This window comes from Schistocerca gregaria, chromosome 3 (assembly GCF_023897955.1).
Source record: "Schistocerca gregaria isolate iqSchGreg1 chromosome 3, iqSchGreg1.2, whole genome shotgun sequence".
In the NCBI taxonomy this organism is placed as follows: Eukaryota; Metazoa; Arthropoda; class Insecta; order Orthoptera; family Acrididae; genus Schistocerca; species Schistocerca gregaria.
The window spans coordinates 956520722-956539856 of NC_064922.1; the positions used below are offsets into that span (position 1 = coordinate 956520722).

At 44.6% G+C, this 19135-nt stretch overlaps 1 protein-coding gene across 2 annotated transcripts in view; it reads right to left on the minus strand.

Annotated features, from left to right (window-relative positions):
• Positions 1-19135, minus strand: part of LOC126355952 (neprilysin-4-like) — a 693674-nt gene that overhangs the window by 147403 nt on the left and 527136 nt on the right. For both annotated transcript variants that reach the window (XM_050006541.1, XM_050006540.1), the window contains exon 7: positions 16029-16243. In XM_050006541.1, the coding sequence (XP_049862498.1) occupies positions 16029-16243 (215 nt within the window). The remainder of the gene's footprint in view (positions 1-16028; positions 16244-19135) is intronic.

Here is a 19135-nt window from a genome sequence, read left to right on the forward strand (position 1 = left end):
ACGTGAATAGCCTTTTTTTACCACTTCCCCCAACTATTTTAGAAATTCCGATGTAATGTCATCTATCCCTTGTGGCTTATTTAATCTTAAGTCTTGCAAAGCTCTTTTAACTTCAGATTCTAAAACTGGAGCTCCTAACTCATCCCTGTAGACTCCTATTTCTTCTTCTATCAAGTCATCAGAAGTCCTCACCGTCATATAGGCGTTCAATGTGCGCTTTCCGTCCATCCGATCTCACCTCTGCATTTAACAGTGGATTTCTCACTGAACCCTTAATGTTACCATCCTTGCTTTTGAGGACGTATGTGGTCATAAACAACGATATCCGTGAAAAAATTGATTTAGCTTAATACGGATCATAAATTATCCAAACTATAGTATTGCAAAATGAGAGCACTTAGTTCCTTACAAGCAACCTTGAACATAATTTCAAGACTTTTTTTAAACTTTTCATTGGATTAATAAGGCAAAACTAAAAGAAAAACCCAACATAATTAGAGCTCTGTGTTCTCAGCCGTAAAGGTTTTACGGGCTTAACGTCAAATATTTAACCTATTAACTCATTTCTAAGCTTATGAGATATATGCAGGTCTTTTATACATGGCATCGGAAGGGATGATTACTGGTTTATGTAGTAAACACGAATGGTGCTATAACACTCATTGGAGTACTCCAGAAATGACAGTTACGTCTGCAGATTTCGTGACGCCTCAAACAGCGGCACGGCACGAACAGAGTTCACAGTCTGGCTGGACGGCAGACGGGAAGAGTGAGCATGCCGACACAGGTTCCACGGGATGGGTCCTCGAAATTTTGGGCATAAAGTACAACCAAGAGCTTAGCTGACTATTCGGAAATGCACCGCGTTGTAGGTTTTCGTAATAGGGCTACACTTTAGCACTCTCCATTGGACTCGCATTCGGGATGACGACGGTTCAAACCCGCGCCCAGCCATTCTTAATTGAATATTTGTCTGTGCATCCTTTTGATTGGAGATCTGGGGAACCACGACCTTTCGCTATTGTAAGAAAATGAAACGCCTATAGCTGTCCTTATGATCTTATTTATTGTGTAGGTACCAGTTTCGGCGCTTCAGTGCGCCAGCTTCAAGGCTTAGTTGATGCTGAAGGTGTAATCACGATCCATATACACTATGCATGAGTGGCCAACAAAACTGGTTTACGCAGACTATCTGTACCTGTGATGACGTCTCTCTAACAGTTGACAGGTGATTGCTTGGAGGACATCACACTGTAGTAATCAACATGGATTCCGGAAACAGCGATCGTGTGAGATCCAACTCGCTTTATTGGTTCATGAGACCCAGAAAATATTAGATACAGGCTCCCAGGTAGATACCATTTTCCTTGACTTCCGGAAGGCGTTCGGTACAGTTCTGCACTGTCTCCTGATAAACAAAGTAAGAGCCTACGGAATTTCAGCCTAGCTGTGTGGCTGGATTGAAGAGTTTTTAGCAAACAGAACACAGCATGTTGTTCTCAATGGAGAGACGTCAACAGACGTTAAAGTAGCCTCTGGCGTGCCGCAGGGGATTGTTATGGGACCATTGCTTTTTACAATATATACAAATGACTTAGTAGATAGTGTCGGAAGTTCGATGCGGCTTTTCGCGGATGATGCTGTAGTATACAGAGAAGTTGCAGCATTAGAAAATTGTAGCGAAATGCAGGAAGATCTGGAGCGGATAGGCACTTGGTGCAGGGAGTGGCAACTGACCCTTAACATAGACAAATGTAATGTACTGCGAATACATAGAAAGAAGGATCCTTTATTGTAGGATTATATGACAGCGGAACAAACACTGGTAGCAGTTACTTCTGTAAAATATCTGGGAGTATGGGTACGGAACGATTTGAAGTGGAATGATCATATAAAGTTAATTGTTGGTAAGGCGGGTGCGAGGTTGAGATTCATTGGGAGAGCCCTTAGAAAATGTAGTCCATCAACAAAGCAGGTGGTTTGCAAAACTCTCGGTCGACCTATACTTGAGTGTAGCTCATCAATGTGGGATCCGTACGAAGTCGGGTTGACAGACGAGATAGAGAAGATCCAAAGAAGAGCGGCGCGTTTCGTCACATGGTTATTTGGTAAGCGTGATAGCGTTAACGGAGATATTTAGCAAATTCAAGTGCCAGCCTGTGCAAGAGAGGCGCTCTGAATCACGTTCTAGCTTGCTGTCCAGGTATCAGGAGGGTGCGATACTGGATGAGGTATCGAATATATTGCTTCCCCCTACTTATACCTCCCGAGGAGATCACGAATGTAAAATTAGAGAGATTCGAGCGCGCACGGAGGCTTTCCGACAGTCGATCTTCTACATCTACATCTACATTTATACTCCGCAAGCCACCTGACGGTGTGTGGCGGAGGGTACCTTGAGTACCTCTATCGGTTCTCCCTTCTATTCCAGTCTCGTATTGTTCGTGGAAAGAAGGATTGTCGGTATGTTTCTGTGTGGGCTCTAATGTCTCTGATTTTATCCTCATGGTCTCTTTGCGAGATATACGTAGGAGGGAGCAATATACTGCTTGACTCTTCGGTGAAAACTTTAACAAAAGCCCGTGCCGAGCTACTGAGCGCCTCTCCTGCAGAGTCTTCCACTGGAGTTTATCATCTCCGTAACGCTTTCGCGATTACTAAATGATCCTGTAACGAAGAGCGCTGCTCTCCGTTGGATCTTCTCTATCTCTTCTATCAACCCTACCTGGTACGGATCGCACACTGCTGAGCAGAATTCAATCAGTGGGCGAACAAGCGTACTGTAACCTACTTCCTTTGTTTTCCGATTGCATTTCCTTAGGATTCTTCCAATGAATCCCAGTCTGGCATTTGCTTTACCGACGATCAACTTTATATGATCACTCCATTTTAAACTACTGCTAATTCGTACTCCCAGATAATTTATGGCATTAACTGCTTCCAGGTGCTGACCTGCTATTTTGTAGCTAAATGATATGGGATCTTTCTTTCTATGTATTCGCAGCACATTACACTTGTCTACGTTGAGATTCAATTGCCATTCCCTGCACCATGCGTCAATTCGTTGCAGATCCTCCTACATTTCAGTACAATTTTCCATTATTACAACCTCTTCCCGCGAACCATACGCGACTGGAACAGGAAAGGGAGGTAATGACAGTGGCACGAAAAGTGCCCTCCGCCATACACCGTTAGATGGCTTGTGGAGTATAAATGTAGATATAGATGTATATATGGATCCTGAACCCCTTCAGCATCAACCAAGGCCTGAAGATGGCGCACTGAAGCGCCGAAACTGGTAGCTAAACAGTAAATAATATCATGACAGCTAAAGGCGTTTTTTTTTCTTGCAATGCTGGTTTAGGTCTCCCGTGATTCTATTAAATCACTTCGGGCAAATGCTGGGATGGTTCCTTTGAAAGGGCACTTCCTTCTCCACCGTTCCCTCATGCGATGGGGCCGAGACCTCGCTGTTCGTCCCCTTCCACAAATCAACCGGCCGTCTCCACTGGAGATGCGGGTTTGCACTGCAAGCAGCGCCGCGACAGCTTTGTCGCCGAGTCTGCCACACAGAGAGGCGAGTGCTCTCCTGGGAGTACGGGATTTTAGGCTGGGCGAGGCTAGGCTAGGCCAGGCTGGAGGCGGGACGGTGTGGCGCGGCATTCACTTGGCGATGCGCAGTCGTTGCGGGGTGCCGGGCCGGCCGATATATGGCGCCGATAATGGGGCGCAGAATAGCTTCCGGGAAATGGGCCCAGGCGGGGTGTGTGGCGTGGCGTGGCGTGGCGTGGCGTGGCGGGCGCAGCCGCAGGCGGCGGGAGGCCGGCCCGTGCATCCGGCGCGAGCGGGGCCCAGCCAGACAAACGGCGGCAAGTTTCATTAGCACGAGTGCGGCGGCCCGCCCCGGCGGCAGATCGTTCCGCGCCCTGCTTACGCGTTCTGCGTTTCTCGCGGAGCGACTGTCGCAGCAAATTCTTCGCGTCGCCGCTCTCAGCTTGATTAATTAGTGCGACATCTGCGCGTGCCACTGCAAGTGGCCCAGTATCGTCTGCAAGCACGCCCACACTACGGAAACGAGCGAGTGCACATTGCGACAACATTACTTCTCTTCCTTTCTGATACCTTTGTGGATGGTACAGGGGAGGCAAAGCCGTCTGTACCCTTCCGTGTCGCCGTTATTAAGCCAGCTGTATGTTGCAAGAAGTACGACACAGCGGGATAAAATTTAGTACATGTGGAAAGGCGACCTTTCGATCCAATGTCCGTTCAAATGGCTCTGAGCACTATGGGACATAACATCTATGGTCATCAGTCCCCTAGAACTTAGAACTACTTAAACCTAACTAACCTAAAGACATCACACAACACCCAGCCATCCCACGCCCGGGAACCCTGGCGTGGGAAGCGAGAATGCTACCGCACGACCACGAGATGCGGGCTCCAATGTCCGTATATAGTACCAGGGGATAGTAGATACAGTCATAATGGTTTAAACATCGCCTGCCAATAGATAGCGTAGTGGTGTAGGCTACCTGAACGCTGTGACGGTACAAACCCCCGTTACTAGATGAATAGTTGTAGTACGCAAGGACTGCTTTGTGGAGAGACAACGCTCGACATGGTCGCGCGCCCGAGCGAGATTTGCAACGGTCGGTGGGATGGTCTCTGCCGCCCGCAGCTTGGGGCATTGTGTGGTTTTCGCGCATTACGCGAAAACTGCGTAACTTACGGTGAAGAGCGATGCCGCAGTGGATTGTGGTCAGGACTATAGACCTTCCGAAAGATAGATCTTTATTTTAAGTCACAAGACGCAAAAGGTATAGTACCTTGAAAATCGGTTAGTATCACGAATACTGAAAGATTAATAAAAACAGTAAATACCAACTTACAGGGGTGAGCGAGCACTCATTAAAAACGTTTCGTCATAGCGGGTCGAGTGCCGTAGTCACATGTTAAAATTCATAAATAATTAAGCCCGTGAAGAGCGGTAAACAAAGTTTGATGGGAAATTGTTTATAAAATTCAATAGAAAAATAATGACGTAAACGACGACACGATATAATATTTTCTGTGGCATCAAACGTATTTTAAACTAGTCAAGTTATACTATACACTTAAATTGCAATAATTTTCATTGTTTGCAAATTATTATTAACACTTATCGACCATAATCAATTAATTATTATACATATGATAATTTTGAGGAGCGTAATGTGTAGAACGCTATAGATTACGTCTAAAAACAGTGTTCTATGCAGTTTTATGTTAAAACGTTGCACCAAAGAAGTAAACAAACAAATCTGCGCTAAGTGTAAAATTTTGCAAAAACTGAAACTTGATTTACAGACGATAGACTAATCCTAGAAATTAATGTAAAATAGTAAATAACATGTACTTTTTAGCGCGGTTCCGATGGTGTACTTATTTCTGTTGAAGGATCCATGTGTCAAAATTTGTAACCTTCACTGGTGAGATTGGTACTTGCATAGCCAGGGGGATAGACATCTGAGGCTATATAAGCTAGCGGCCATCTTGGCCGAGTGTCTGTCGTTGGTCAGTGGTTCGGCAGTCATTGGTGGAGTTTGCCGGTGGGTGGCGACCGAGCCCCACCTTTGGGTGGCCCATGTGGTCGCTTGAGTAAGAATTTTTCGCGCCGATTTATTTCGACAAAGAGCATTGTTTAATAGTGCAAGTGTGCATGCATATATCTGGTGAACTGGGAGTGCTACGATTATTTGTGTGAGCACGGATTACGAAGTATAGTTCGGCGTAAGTGAACATGTGGCGATCTGCGATTTCGCGCCAAAACTGTTAGAAGAAAGAGGACAGTGGGACTTGTGGTTCTGTTCGAGTTGATTGAATAACTTTCGATTATAGCAGCCTACATTACTGCTATTGGGGGCTCAGAGTCAAATTATTATTAAAGTAAAACTGTAAACCGTCTCTCCAGTGCTAATTTCATTGTGTGAAAGAAAAGGACAACGCCAATAAATAGTGATTGAACTGTGTCGTGAAAAATTATTTTGCTGTAATGATCGCCTAATTTTTGTTCCCTAGCATAAACTGCACTCATGTCTAAGTGAATTATAATTCAAAACTATAACTAATGCGCTGGTATGGAACAGTGTAGTAATGCACCAAGTGTTGATATCATCCCCTCAGACTTACGTGAGAGCCAAAATTTGAACTGACATTTTTAACGTACATTTGCGCATGCACATTCGGGTGAACTCTTGAACCGCACTTATTTTCCGCTCCGTCGCAAGGCGATCTGCGGCTACCCTTTCATAGGGAATGCTCGCGGCCAGAAGGCTCCGCGTGGCTCAAAAGTGTGGAGCAGGCAGGAAACCGTACCACGGAAACACACTCGTGCTTCCTGTAGCCAAGTGAGCGAGTTTGAAAGGACTCGAATTAAGGCTTTCCGAGTGGCGGGGCGGTCCTTTCGGAGAATCGCCTCGCGAGTCGGGAGCGCTGCGTCAGTTGAGCAACGATGCTGGTACCACTGGTCACGTGAACACTCTCACGTCCATAGGCGAGATTTTGGACGCCCACGCATCACAGGCGTCCGACAGGATCGCCGTGTCGTAAAGACAGCAGTGGCAGGCCGTACAGCTACCACAGCAGAGAGCGCAGGCGTGTCGACAAGAACTGCCGCAAACCAGTTATCACCAATGGGACTACTGACACGCACACGTCTACCCCATCTTCCGCTCACGCCACAGCAGCGAAGTGCACGGTTTCACTGGTGCCGTCAGAGGATCGCTTGGAAGATGGAATGGCGCACCGTCGTTTCCACCGATGAAAGCACATTCTGCATTCAAGCAACTTGTCGGCGATTGTGCATACGGAGTAGACGGGGTTAATAGGGTCTCATAAGAGTGCAATCGTCCAGGACACACTTCGCCCAGCTCAGGCAACGTTGTCTAGTATGCTACAACTCTCATTCATCTTCGGTGTTTCTGGAGGGGACGCTAACCAGCGCTCGGTACGTTGCATAATGTTGTTAGGCCAGTTCTTTTGCCGTCCTTGCAGTAGGAACGTGTTGTGTTGTTCCAACAGGATAATGCCTGGCCAAACACTGCCCATGAAATTCAACGTGCTCTGCAGGCCACGCAGCAGTTTCCCTGGCCAGCACGATCTCCGCACTTGTCTCAGATAGAGCACTTGTGGGATACGATGGGACGAGAAGGACTCGTGCGACTGGTGAGCTAGCAACTGTTACATTGCGGCGTGCACAGGGTGAGCGGGAGTAGCATGAAGCACACGGTGTTCACCACCTGTACGATCCACTGCACGTCACATTCAGCGGCTGCATTGCCGTCCGCGGAGGCTACCCCTCGTTCCAGCATTAGCCGACACAGGCACCTCAGATCAGCTTGTGCTGTTCATCTGTACATGTAATCATTTCACGTACACGTGATGCATTGTTGCAATGATAAATTTTGAGTGAACTGGAGACCTCTGAATGGCTGTACTAATTTCTTTCCTGCAACATATTTATCCTTGTGAATTAAAAAACAACCGCCTTCAGTCACAATCGTGATTTTATTTCAGGACACGATGCATTTCGAGCCCTGGGAGATCATCTTCAGCTCCTTTAATCTTATTCAGATTTAGGTTAATTCTGGTCCTGAATTCTGCGTGCTCGCGTAGGCGCTACAGGATACTAGGCAGGTCTACCATTTTCTTTGGCTCTTCGGAGTACATTCTGTGGGTACTTGTGTCTACGCCAGCTAGGTACAGCATGGTTACGGATTTTCATCAGGTACCACGATGCAGTCCACTGTAAATATCCGAAACGCAAACAACATTTCCGCTCCATAAACGTTTCGTTACCGACTACTAAAATTTCGTCATTTTCGCCAGCTACACTTACTCGACGATATAATTTTCCTGTAACACCTCCATAATCTGATGAGCCTGCTGTGGTTCGAAAACTAGTTAATGACACAACAAATCGTATAAAAAATTCCAAAAAAGCGACTGGTTCGTATTTATAGCCAGATAAATCAACAACTTATTTTGTGGATGATGTACACTTCTTTAATATTCTCCCAGTGAATCACAGCCTTGGATCTGCGTTGCCTAGAATAAATTTCATTTGAACTTCCCACTTTAGGTGTCTCGAGATGATTATGCGTAGATATGTTACTGTTGTTACTGTTTTCAGTGGTGTATCACCAATACCCGTATCGGACAGTTATAGGTCTCGTTAGCTATTTAGGCACAGTGCGTTACATTTACTTACCGCCAACCGTCGATCCTTTGCTGGGCATTCTAGTATTTCGCCGCCGTCTTATACCGTTGCAGCCTTCCTACAGCTCCGTGGAGCTTCCGACGTCAATCAAGATTATGATTTTCCTTCCATGGAAGTAGACGGCCTGATTTTTAGCGATATCTGAAATACACAGTATAGCGGTCGGGCCAAATTCACGACCGCAGAGGCTCACAGCGTGACCGGCAGCCACTCGTGTCGAGGGAGGGCGACGGCGCTCCGGCGCGCGGACCCTAAAACTCGGGCCGGGCTACAATAACTCCGGCCAGAGAGGCTCGTAACAGCTGGATGGCCGCGGGCCGTCGTGGGATATCTGCAGGAGCGGTCCCGCGTCGGGCAGTTTGCGTGAGCTGCGGGCCTGCCGCACCGCCAGGGGCTGCGCCGTCCTTTTTACGGCGCTTGTTCGATAACAAACTATAACCGCCGCCCAGCAGATGTGTGGAGGGGAGCGCTCGGTCAGCCTGCCGCTGCTGATAGGTCGCTCCGTTTAACGTAGTTGTTTTCCAATGAATTTCTATGCCCTTCAAACAGGAGACGTGGCCAAACGACGCGTAGAGTGCTGAGACACTGCATTCGTATTCGGATGGACAGAGGTTTAAATCCGCGATCACCCTATATAAGTTTCCCTTCATTTCCTGAAGCGGTTTAAGGATAATGCTGCCCCATATTCCCCCAGTCCGAGCGTTCGTTCTGTCGCATCGTCATTGATGGGCTAGTCATCGGTGGGACATTTAACTCTTCCTTCCTTTTTAAAAACTAGAGTTAGCCCATCGGTGCAGACAGACGGTACGATTCATCATCAGGAGGTCGAGACTTTTTTGTTCGTTTACACGAAACAGGGTTCATTGGTTTCAGTAATTCATTTCGCAGATAAATGTTTCTTGGTTATCTTATTGGCGCCCGTTTAGTTTGCTTCCTCAGTCTTTCAACGGCTTCCTCTGATGTCATTGTCTGAAGCTATCTCTCACAGAGGAGAGTACTGCATCTAAAGGATAGTATACCTAGGAACACACCATGTTTCTTGGTTAGTACTTTAGGGACTGATTTTAGGATCACATGACGTACTTTCCGCCATTTTCTACAGTTTTTATTGTTACACATAAGATTGTGTTTTGCACCACATTTGTAAATACACTGACGGAAAAAATCGCAGCACCAGAGAAATTAATGTCGAATAGTGAAGTTTTGGGAACTCATTTGTGTAGGTTACATATTTTATGCATGACATCACTAGTTCACAGGTTGACGTAAGCACGAGATAAGCCGTTGCAAATGTGAAATGACGGTACATTAATAACTCTGCTGGGCAGAGTACAAGTGTGTCCGAACACACAGTGCACCGAACACTCCTAACGACGGGCCTCCGTAGCCGCCGATCCATCCAAATGTCAATATTAACACCACGAAATGGGCACATGATCATCGGTACAGGTCGTTGGCGCAGTGTCAGAGACTTGCTTGTTCCGATGAATCCCGATACGTTCTTCATCATGCCGAAGGGAGGGCGCGAATCTGTCAACTTCCAGAGGAACTGCTCCTTAAAGCACGTACTGCAAGACGGAAACAAGTTTTCGGCGGCTCCATAATGTCCTGGGGAACATTCATGTGGGCATCCAGGGGTCCAGTGGAGCTCGTCCAAAGCAACATGACTGCCAAGGAGTGTCGTACACTTGTTACAGATCACGTACACCCCTTGGCGATGATCACCTTTCTCGAAGCCAGTGGAATTTTCCAGCAAGATAACGCGCCATGTCACAAGGCCAGGAGCGTGATGGAGTGGGTCGAGGAACACAGTGGTGAGTTCCAGTTGATGTGCTGGTCCCGCAACTCACCACCCCCGAACCCGATCGAACACATCTGGATGTCATTGAACACTGCGTCAGAGGTCGTCGCCTCCCTCCCCGGAATTTACGGGAATTATGTAACTTGCAGATGCGGTGCCAGGTCTCACTGCTTCCGGGCCACGACGCGTCGCCGCCAGGGTGGACATTGGGGGTATTAGGTCTGTGGACATAATGTTCTGGCTGATCAGTGTATTAAGCTTCTAATGTTCTGGCTGATCAGTGTATTAAGCTTCTAATGTTCTGGCTGATCAGTGTATTAAGCTTCTAATGTTCTGGCTGATCAGTGTATTAAGCTTCTAATGTTCTGGCTGATCAGTGTATTAAGCTTCTAATGTTCTGGCTGATCAGTGTATTAAGCTTCTAATGTTCTGGCTGATCAGTGTATTAAGCTTCTAATGTTCTGGCTGATCAGTGTATTAAGCTTCTAATTCGTGGCGGCGGTCGGAAAAGCGCAGTAGAACCGCAACACTCTCCCCCAGTAACAGGGCGTGTGGTGGTTTCACATGTTGGCCCAGTTCTATTATGGGGAGACTTGACGAAGTATGTACTACTACAGATCGTGAAACGAAAACCCATCCAAAACGTACACCAACTGCAACAGTGTCATCAAAGAAGCCATTAAGATCAGAATGTGGAACTTTAATTGCGACAGCGACTGTATTCGTAGTGGGTAAGCGTGCTGTAGTATCATTGCCTTCCCCAGAGTCGATAGTTGCCTCTCTAGAGAGCACATATGAGAGCTTTATCGCCTCATTATTTTATAATACGAAATGTGACGTCCCAAATTAGTAACTATTCGCCTATCCTCTGGAAAGAATTATAATTTTTCCCTTGCCATGGTTACGATGAATAATGACTTGAAAATAAAAATTTCCTACCACAAGCCGTTTTCCAAAAGTAGAGGTTTTATTGTTGACTGGATGTATCGGGCAACGCTTTGCTGTGGTTCAGTCTGATTAAATGGAAAAGAAAGAAAAGAGGAAGCACTTCCTAATATCCTTCTCCAACCTTTATCTTTACATCTCCTCTTATATCCTCTTTTCTCTGTCCATCCCCTCTTCCCCTCCTCTCTGTCTATTTTCGCCTCCTTCTGCCCCAAGTGTCCATCTCCTTCTTTCCACTATCTACGTCAATTTCCTCCTACTCCTCTGTTCATCTCCTCCCTTCTCTCTTACCTTGAGTCTTGTTTATTGCTATTGCGAATTGAGATTCTGTAGCCTGAATGTTTAATAGAGTACCGTTAAAAATTTGAAGCAAGCTGATCAACAATGTTTCAAGATTTTTGCTAACATTTCACTGCTTATTCGTCCAAACATTTATTTGGGTAAGGTGTAAAAATTTGAAGTAAATCTCTCAAGTACTTTTTGAGATTTTTGATAACAGTGTCTCCTCTTCATATATTTCAAATTTAGTTATATATTATGTTTAGTAAAAGTCGATCAATGGAGTGCTTTTCGAGTTTTGCCAGTACAAACACAAGTAGGCAGAATTTCTTTTTATAAAGATGAAAAATACACATTGTTGAAATCTAGGAAAGACATATTTCACCCAGGGATAAGTTTCAAAGGACATTTTGGTGTTTTTATTTTAGATTCATGTGCCACCGTGTCTCTAAGGACCAACAATATTCTTCCAAAATAGTGCTGTTCCACCCTCTTACAAATCGCTCTTTCGTCACTACACTATACTGATGTAAACGTTCGCAGAGCTCATCATGTGTGTATGTCATGTTCTGATGGAAAAAGCCAAAATTGCAATCAAGGAAATGAAACTTTGGTGACACATGACATTTAATACGTTGAAACCTGTCATCACGTGATTTAAAACCTCTTTATACTCATCAAATTTGTGATATCCAAAAAGTGTTACACACTAGTTTTAAGGCATTCCACGCATGTTTTTCACTCTCAATCAACTAGATGCTAAAATCTGTATCTTGCATAAACTATCGTATTTGGCGTTCAATAAATACAACCTGTACGCCTTCTTAAATAAGGAGTAAGATAACGCCTTTGGCTTTTCACTGAAGATTCCTCACGAATGTATGGAAACAAAATTGGGTTGTTTACACGTTTAGACATTTTGCACTGAAGTTTCTGAAAGAATACACTCTAATATCACAAACTTATCATAAACACAATCTAGAATAACTGCAATAATTCCCATTACACCATTCACCAATAACCCTTTGAAATGGCACGAAAACTCACCACGTGTATATGATAGCTAACACTGAATGTACGCTGAGAAAAAAATGGCAACAGAAGAAAGCACAGAAAATAAGCCGGAAACAGCGACCATAATTCTTAAATACAAGCCATAACATAGAACAAATAAGGTAGCATGAAAGTAACCATAGAAAACTACACTTCAGAAAACGGATAGTAAAAATGTAATAATGTGTTACTGTGTTCGTATAACTACGATATTTGCTGCATGTTTTAGATTAAAAAAAAAACACTGATAATGGTGATATTTGTCGCCGAAACTAGTTTGCGTAATTAATAATTAAACAAGTAACGAGATGTTTTGCATCAAGGTGGACTCAATTCCGATATTGTTGTAACACTAAATGGATAAACACAGAGATCAAAATAAACACCAAGAAGAAAGATCCCCTGTTGTTCGTGAAATGAAACTCGTTTCAGTTAAACTAAAGCATATTTCAATAGCACAAAAAAACTGGTATCCAGAAAAATGTCTACGTGATTGAGAAGAACTAAAATTTTATATCAATGCAGTATACGAAAATTGGTCATAATCGTCTATTTTAATGCAGTGCACTGTTATACAAGATTTTTTCAAAGTCTTTGCATCAAACGTCTTGGGATGATAGGTCACGTCATTGGCAACAACTTTCGTTACATACGAAAGGATTCGCTAACGCTTCCCAACGACGCTAGATGTCTTTTGGTACTGTACAGTTATAATTAAAGTGCAGCTACTGACGGGATGTGTACTGGTTACGCCCCTGAAAAGCAGCGGGGCGTAGGCACTCTGTGGCGTGTGTATGCCGTGCGTGTTGCCTGTGATACAGGCATCTGCTTCATATGAAAGGGCGCAGCATAATTAAAGTTCCTAATTCGCTTCTAAAATGTCTTTGGCCGCTTAGAGACTTTCATTCTCAAGGTCTTATTTTTGAAAATACCTCAGTTTACTGAGGTAAGCCTCGTGCAGCACACCTGTTCAGTAGTCGCTGCTAGTTGGGTGAAACCTCGTTGCCCCAGGGCCGGCGAGTACCGGGTGGTTACAGTTAAACTGCACCTGCTCACGGAGGTCCAGCGTGGGCCGGAGCTATAGTACGGTAGCCAGAGTTGGTACATATATCAGTGTGGAATTAGTTCCAGTTTTAGCCACCAGGTGCAAATCTGGGGTCCTACTGCATCTGGTCGACGTCCCCGGTGCTTAACTGAACAAATTGTGTAAGTGGCGGTTAATAATAAAACCATCATCAAGCCTCATTTGTATGGCCTTTTCTGGAGACGTCCTGTTCCACATCCATTACTTGTGGGAACATTTCTGCACATCTGACTTGCGCTCACGGTGCCAGATTTGCATGTGGTGGCTAAAATTGGAACTAATTTTTTTTCCAGCGTAAATCAGTTCCACACTGATATATCTTCCAACTTTTGCTGCCATACGATAACTACAGCCGACATCAGTGTCTAGCTGCGCTTTAATTGTAACCATCCAGTATTAGCAGGCCATGGGACAAGGAGATTTCACATACACTGTGTGGTCAAAAGTATCAGGACACCCACAAAAACGTGAGTTTTTCATATTAGGTGCGTTGTGCTGTCACCTACTGCCAGGTACTCCGTATCAGCGACCTCAGTATTCATTAGACATAGTGAGAGAGCAGATTGGGGCGTTCTGCGGAACTCACGGACTACGAACGTGGTCAGGTGATTAGGTGTCACTTGTGTCATACGTCTGTACGCTGAATTTCAAGACTCCTAAACATCGCTAGCTCCACTGTTTCCGATATAATAGTGAATGTTCAAAGTTTTATCCCTAGGTCCACTGCTTCCAATGTGATAATGTACTGGAAACCTGAAGGGACACGTACAGCACAAAAGCGTACAGGCCGACATCGTCTGTCGAGTGACAGAGACCGCCAACAGTTGAAGAGGGTCTTAATGTGTAATAGGTAGACATCTATCCAGACCATCACACAGGAATTCCAAACTGCGTCAGGATCCACTGCAAGTACTATGACAGCTAGGCGGGAGGTGAGAAAACTTGGATTTCATGGTCGAGCGGCTGCACTTAAGCCACACTTCACGCCAGTAATTGCCAAACGACTCCTCGCTTTGTGTATGGAGCGTAACCATTGACGATTGAGCAGTGGAAAAGCGTTGTGTGAAGTGACGAATCACGGTACACAATGTGGCGATCCGATGGCAGGGTGTGGGTATGGCGAATTCCCGGTAAACGTCATGTGCCAGCGTGTGTAGCGTCAAAAGTAAAATTAGGAGGCGGCTGTGTTATGGTGTGGTCGCATTTTTCATGGAGGGGGCTTTCACCCGCTGTTGTTTTGCGTGTGACTATCACAGCACAGGCCTACATTGATGTTTTAAGCAACTTCTTACTTCCCTCTGTCGAGGAGCAATTCGGAGATGGCGATTGCATCTTGAAACTCGATCGAGCACCTGTTCATAATGCACGACCTGTGGCACTGTGGTTACACGACGATGACATCCCTGTAATGGACTGGCCTGCACAGTGTCCTGACCTGAACCCTATGGAACACCTTTGGGATGTTTTGGGACACGGACATGGTGCCAGGCCTCACCGACCGACGTCGATACCTCTCCTCAGTGCAGCACTCCGTGAAGAATGGGCTGCCATTCGCCAAGAAACCTTCCAGCACCTGATTAAAAGTATTCCTGCGAGAGTGGAAGCTGTAATCAAGGCTAATGGTGTGCCAACACCATACTGAATTCGAGCATTACCGATGAAGGGAGCCAAGTGTCCTGATACTTTTGATTACATAGTACAACTATCAGCGACTACTAATCAGGTGTGCTGCGTATTGCTTATCCCAGTAAACTGATAATTTTCAACATTCAATCCTTAAGAATGAAAGTCTGTAAACGGCGGAAGATATTTTAGATGCGAATCAGGAACTTTAGTTTTGCTGGGCCCTTTCATACGAAGCAGATGACTGTATTATAGGCAACACTAATGACATAGGAATGCCACCGAGTGCCTACACCCTGCTGCCTCTCAGGGGCACAGCAAGTACAACAGGACGCTAGAAAGCGTCAGCGAACGCTTTGTCCCTAACAAAAGTTATTACCCTTCCTGTTACCCCTAGACGTCACATGCAAAGACGTAACAAACTTCAACTTTTGTGGTCCTGTCTTCCTCAGTTGCGTGTTATATTACGGTATGTTGATAATTTTTACTTATGGACCGTCTGACAGCAACTGGGCAACAGAAACCAAAACATTGCATTAAAACAAGCGTTCAGTGGATAGTGGTGTGGAATGTGGAAAAAACCGAAAATTGGCGTTTGTAAGAAGAAGAACAACACCAAAACTGCAACACCAGCGTAATATGTAAGATATTGTCCACGCAACCTGCCACTGATGATGCCTTGCAGAAAATAAAGGCGAAACGCGTATGGCACTAAAATTGTGTTTTATTCAGTTGCTGTCAGACGGCCCATAAGTAAAAATTATCAATATACCGTAATGCGTAACAAACTCTATAGAAATCTTAATTTTTATTTTTATTTGAAGATGGACATTTGAGATGGCCGAAAGCAGTCATCTGCAAAGGTGATATTGTGACTGTTCTGGACCTTTTTTTGTTCTTACGACCACCAAATTTCGTAGCCGCAGCCGTACTTTCTCGAGGCGACAGCAACAACTTTGTAGGAGTAAGGCAGAGCGTGCACTGACCACCATGAGGTTGCGCGATGTGTTGCGCATGTCCTGGCTGACCCAGAAGCCGATGAGCGCGCTGAGACCCAGCATTCGCTGCGCGCGGCCCAGGGTGAGCACCCAGTCGAAGGGCGCGTCCCTCTGGCCCGCCACTCCCCCCGGAGGGCCGGCGCTCACCCGCAGCTGCCGCATCACCGCCAGCATCGGCTCCACCCCCAGCCGCTCCAGCGTCTCTGACAACATACCGGCCGCGCCGCTACGTTACCCACCTGGCCACTCCGCACTGCACTACTGCCGAGAGGCTGAGGCTTCACTAAGGGCTTGTGCTCGCAGGGGACAAATAGACCCAGGACCAGAAGCTAATCTGAGGAACGAGTCCACACATATTATAAAAAATGGATGTACATATGCCTGTATGTCAGGATCAGTAAATAATGCCCTTGAAGATCAGGAACTACCCTTTACAAATAGCTTCAGGTACATAATATGTCACTCACTTCACCAAAAGAAATAACTTCCATAATAAAATCTTAAAAAAAAAAGCATTCTAGTGGTTACGATGAAATATCAACAAAGTTAATTAAGGCATGTTCTTGTGAGATTAGTACAATTATAAGTTACTTGTGCAACCAGTCAATTATAAGTGGGACATTCCCTGACTGGCTAAAATATGCAGATGCTAAGCCTCTATTCAGGAAAGGGGATAAAGAGATACCGTCAAATTGTAGAGAGATTTCACTTTTGCCAGCATTATCAAAAATTTTAGAAAAAAATAATGTACAGGCGCTTCTCAAACGTCTGATCACAAATAACATATTATCAAGAACACAGTTTGGATTTCTGAAGGGTTCTGATATCGAGAAGGTTATTTACACCTACAGTGAAAATGTACTTAATTCATTAAATAACAAATTACAATCAGCAGGTACTTTCTGTGATTTGTCAAAGGCATTTGATTGTGTAAACCACAACATCCTTTTACATAAATTAGAATCCTATGGTGTCATGGGCAGTGCTGCAAATTGGTTCGTCATACCTCGCTAACAGGAAACAAAAGGTGTCAGTGCAAGGGACTAATGAATAAGTCATCAGTCATCATCAGAATGGAAAGAAATTACATGTGGTGTCCCACAAGGATCCTTCTTAGGGCCACTGCTTTTTCTTGTGTACATTAATGATCTCTCATCAGTTACACTGCCAGAAGCAGAGTTCGTTTTGTTTGCAGATGACACAAGTATTGCAATAAATAGCATGTCGAGTGTAGTTCTAGAAAGATCTGCTAATGATATTTTCATTGATATTAATAAATGGTTTAAAGCCAACTCATTGACATTAAACTTTGAAAAGACTCACTAAATGCAATTCAGAATCTGTAAGAGGTTTCCACCCAGCATATGCATAAAGTATGAAGAAGAGCAGATAGAAGAGGTTGATAGTCTTAAATTTCTGGGATAACAACTGGATAATAAATTCAGTTGGGAGGAGCACACCACAGAACTGCAGAAACGCCTTAACAAATCTGTATTTCAGTAGTTAAAACTTCCGGGCTGAGAGGCCGTGGTCGAACAGTAGAACTTCTTCTCCCTGACGTTTCGTTGCCAGCTGCGGACAACATCTTCCGAGGCGAGTCTACGACTGGCTACCAAGCCGCGGAGGTCCTGTATATATAGAGCGGGTAGAGGGCACCACCACTCGTCACGTGATGTCAACAGTAAAACTATCTCTGACTGGCGTCATTACTCTCGATCGAAGGTAATCGATTGTCACATCTTTGATGCAAGGTTGATCGCCATATTTTATCTAACTTCAAACCTTCTTCTTTCTTGTTAAAATTATTGTGGTGTTTAAAAATCTCTATCGCCTCTCTATACATACGTGCATGATAATGCGATGTCTTAGCTAGCACGCTTGTCTCGCTAAATTTTATCTCATGGTCTCCGTCTTCGAAAACATGTTCTGCTACAGCTGACTTATCCGTGTGTCCCAATCGGCAGTTCCTCTTGTGTTCAGTCAGGCGAGTATTGATACTTCTTTTAGTTGTTCCAATGTAAACTTTCCCACAACTACACGGAATTTTGTAAACACCCGGAGTAGCTAAAGGGTGTCGTGCATCCTTCGCCGATCTTAAACATTCACTAATCTTCTTAGTTGGTCTGTAGATTGTTTCAATTCTAAACTTGGCTAGCACTTTTCCGATACGGTCCGTAATATTATGGATGTAAGGAAGAAAAACTTTCCCTGCTGAAGGTTGTTGTTTTTGCATGTTTTCGGACATTTTCTTTCTAGGGTGGAGTGCACGATCTATCTCCTTATCAGTATATCCATTTTTCCGAAAAACTGTCCGCAAATGATTTAGTTCCTCTTGTAAATACGCTGGCTCACAAATTCTATTGGCCCTGTCCACCAGTGTTTTGATGACACCTCTCTTCTGCCTGGGATGATGATTTGAACTCTTATGAAGATAACGGTCGGTATGCGTATCTTTTCTGTATACTTTGTGACCAAGAGTACCATCTGCTCGTTTAATTACTGAAACGTCCAGAAAATTAATCTGTCCATTACTCTCTGTCTCCATGGTAAATTGAATTTTTGAATTAATGCTGTTCAAATGCTTCAGAAATTCGCTCAGTTGCTCTTCTCCGTGATTCCATATCACAAAAGTATCGTCCACATACCGATACCACTTCAAAGGACTTTTTCTGGCTGACTGAAGTGCCTGTTGCTCAAAAAATTCCATAAAAATATTAGCAGCGACTGGGCTTAGGGGGCTACCCATAGCCACTCCATCAATTTGTTCATAGAACTCATTATTATACTGGAAATAAGTCGTAGATAGGCAGTGCCGGAACAAGGCTACTATATCAGTAGGAAATATGTCAGTCAATTATTAAATCTACATCTATTTATTAGTAATACGATGCAAGTTTGTGACTGGAATAAGGTGGATGGGCTAACATTTAGATCTATGGAACGTACTGCAGAAGTTTCCTCTAATAGGCAGAAGAAAAAGTTTGATAATCTACAGAGGAATAGACAGGAAACGCCGGTAATAGACAACTCCCGATCGGTTGTAAATTTGTCCGGAAAAGAATTATCGAGGGATGAAATTTCTGTTCTCTCGAAAG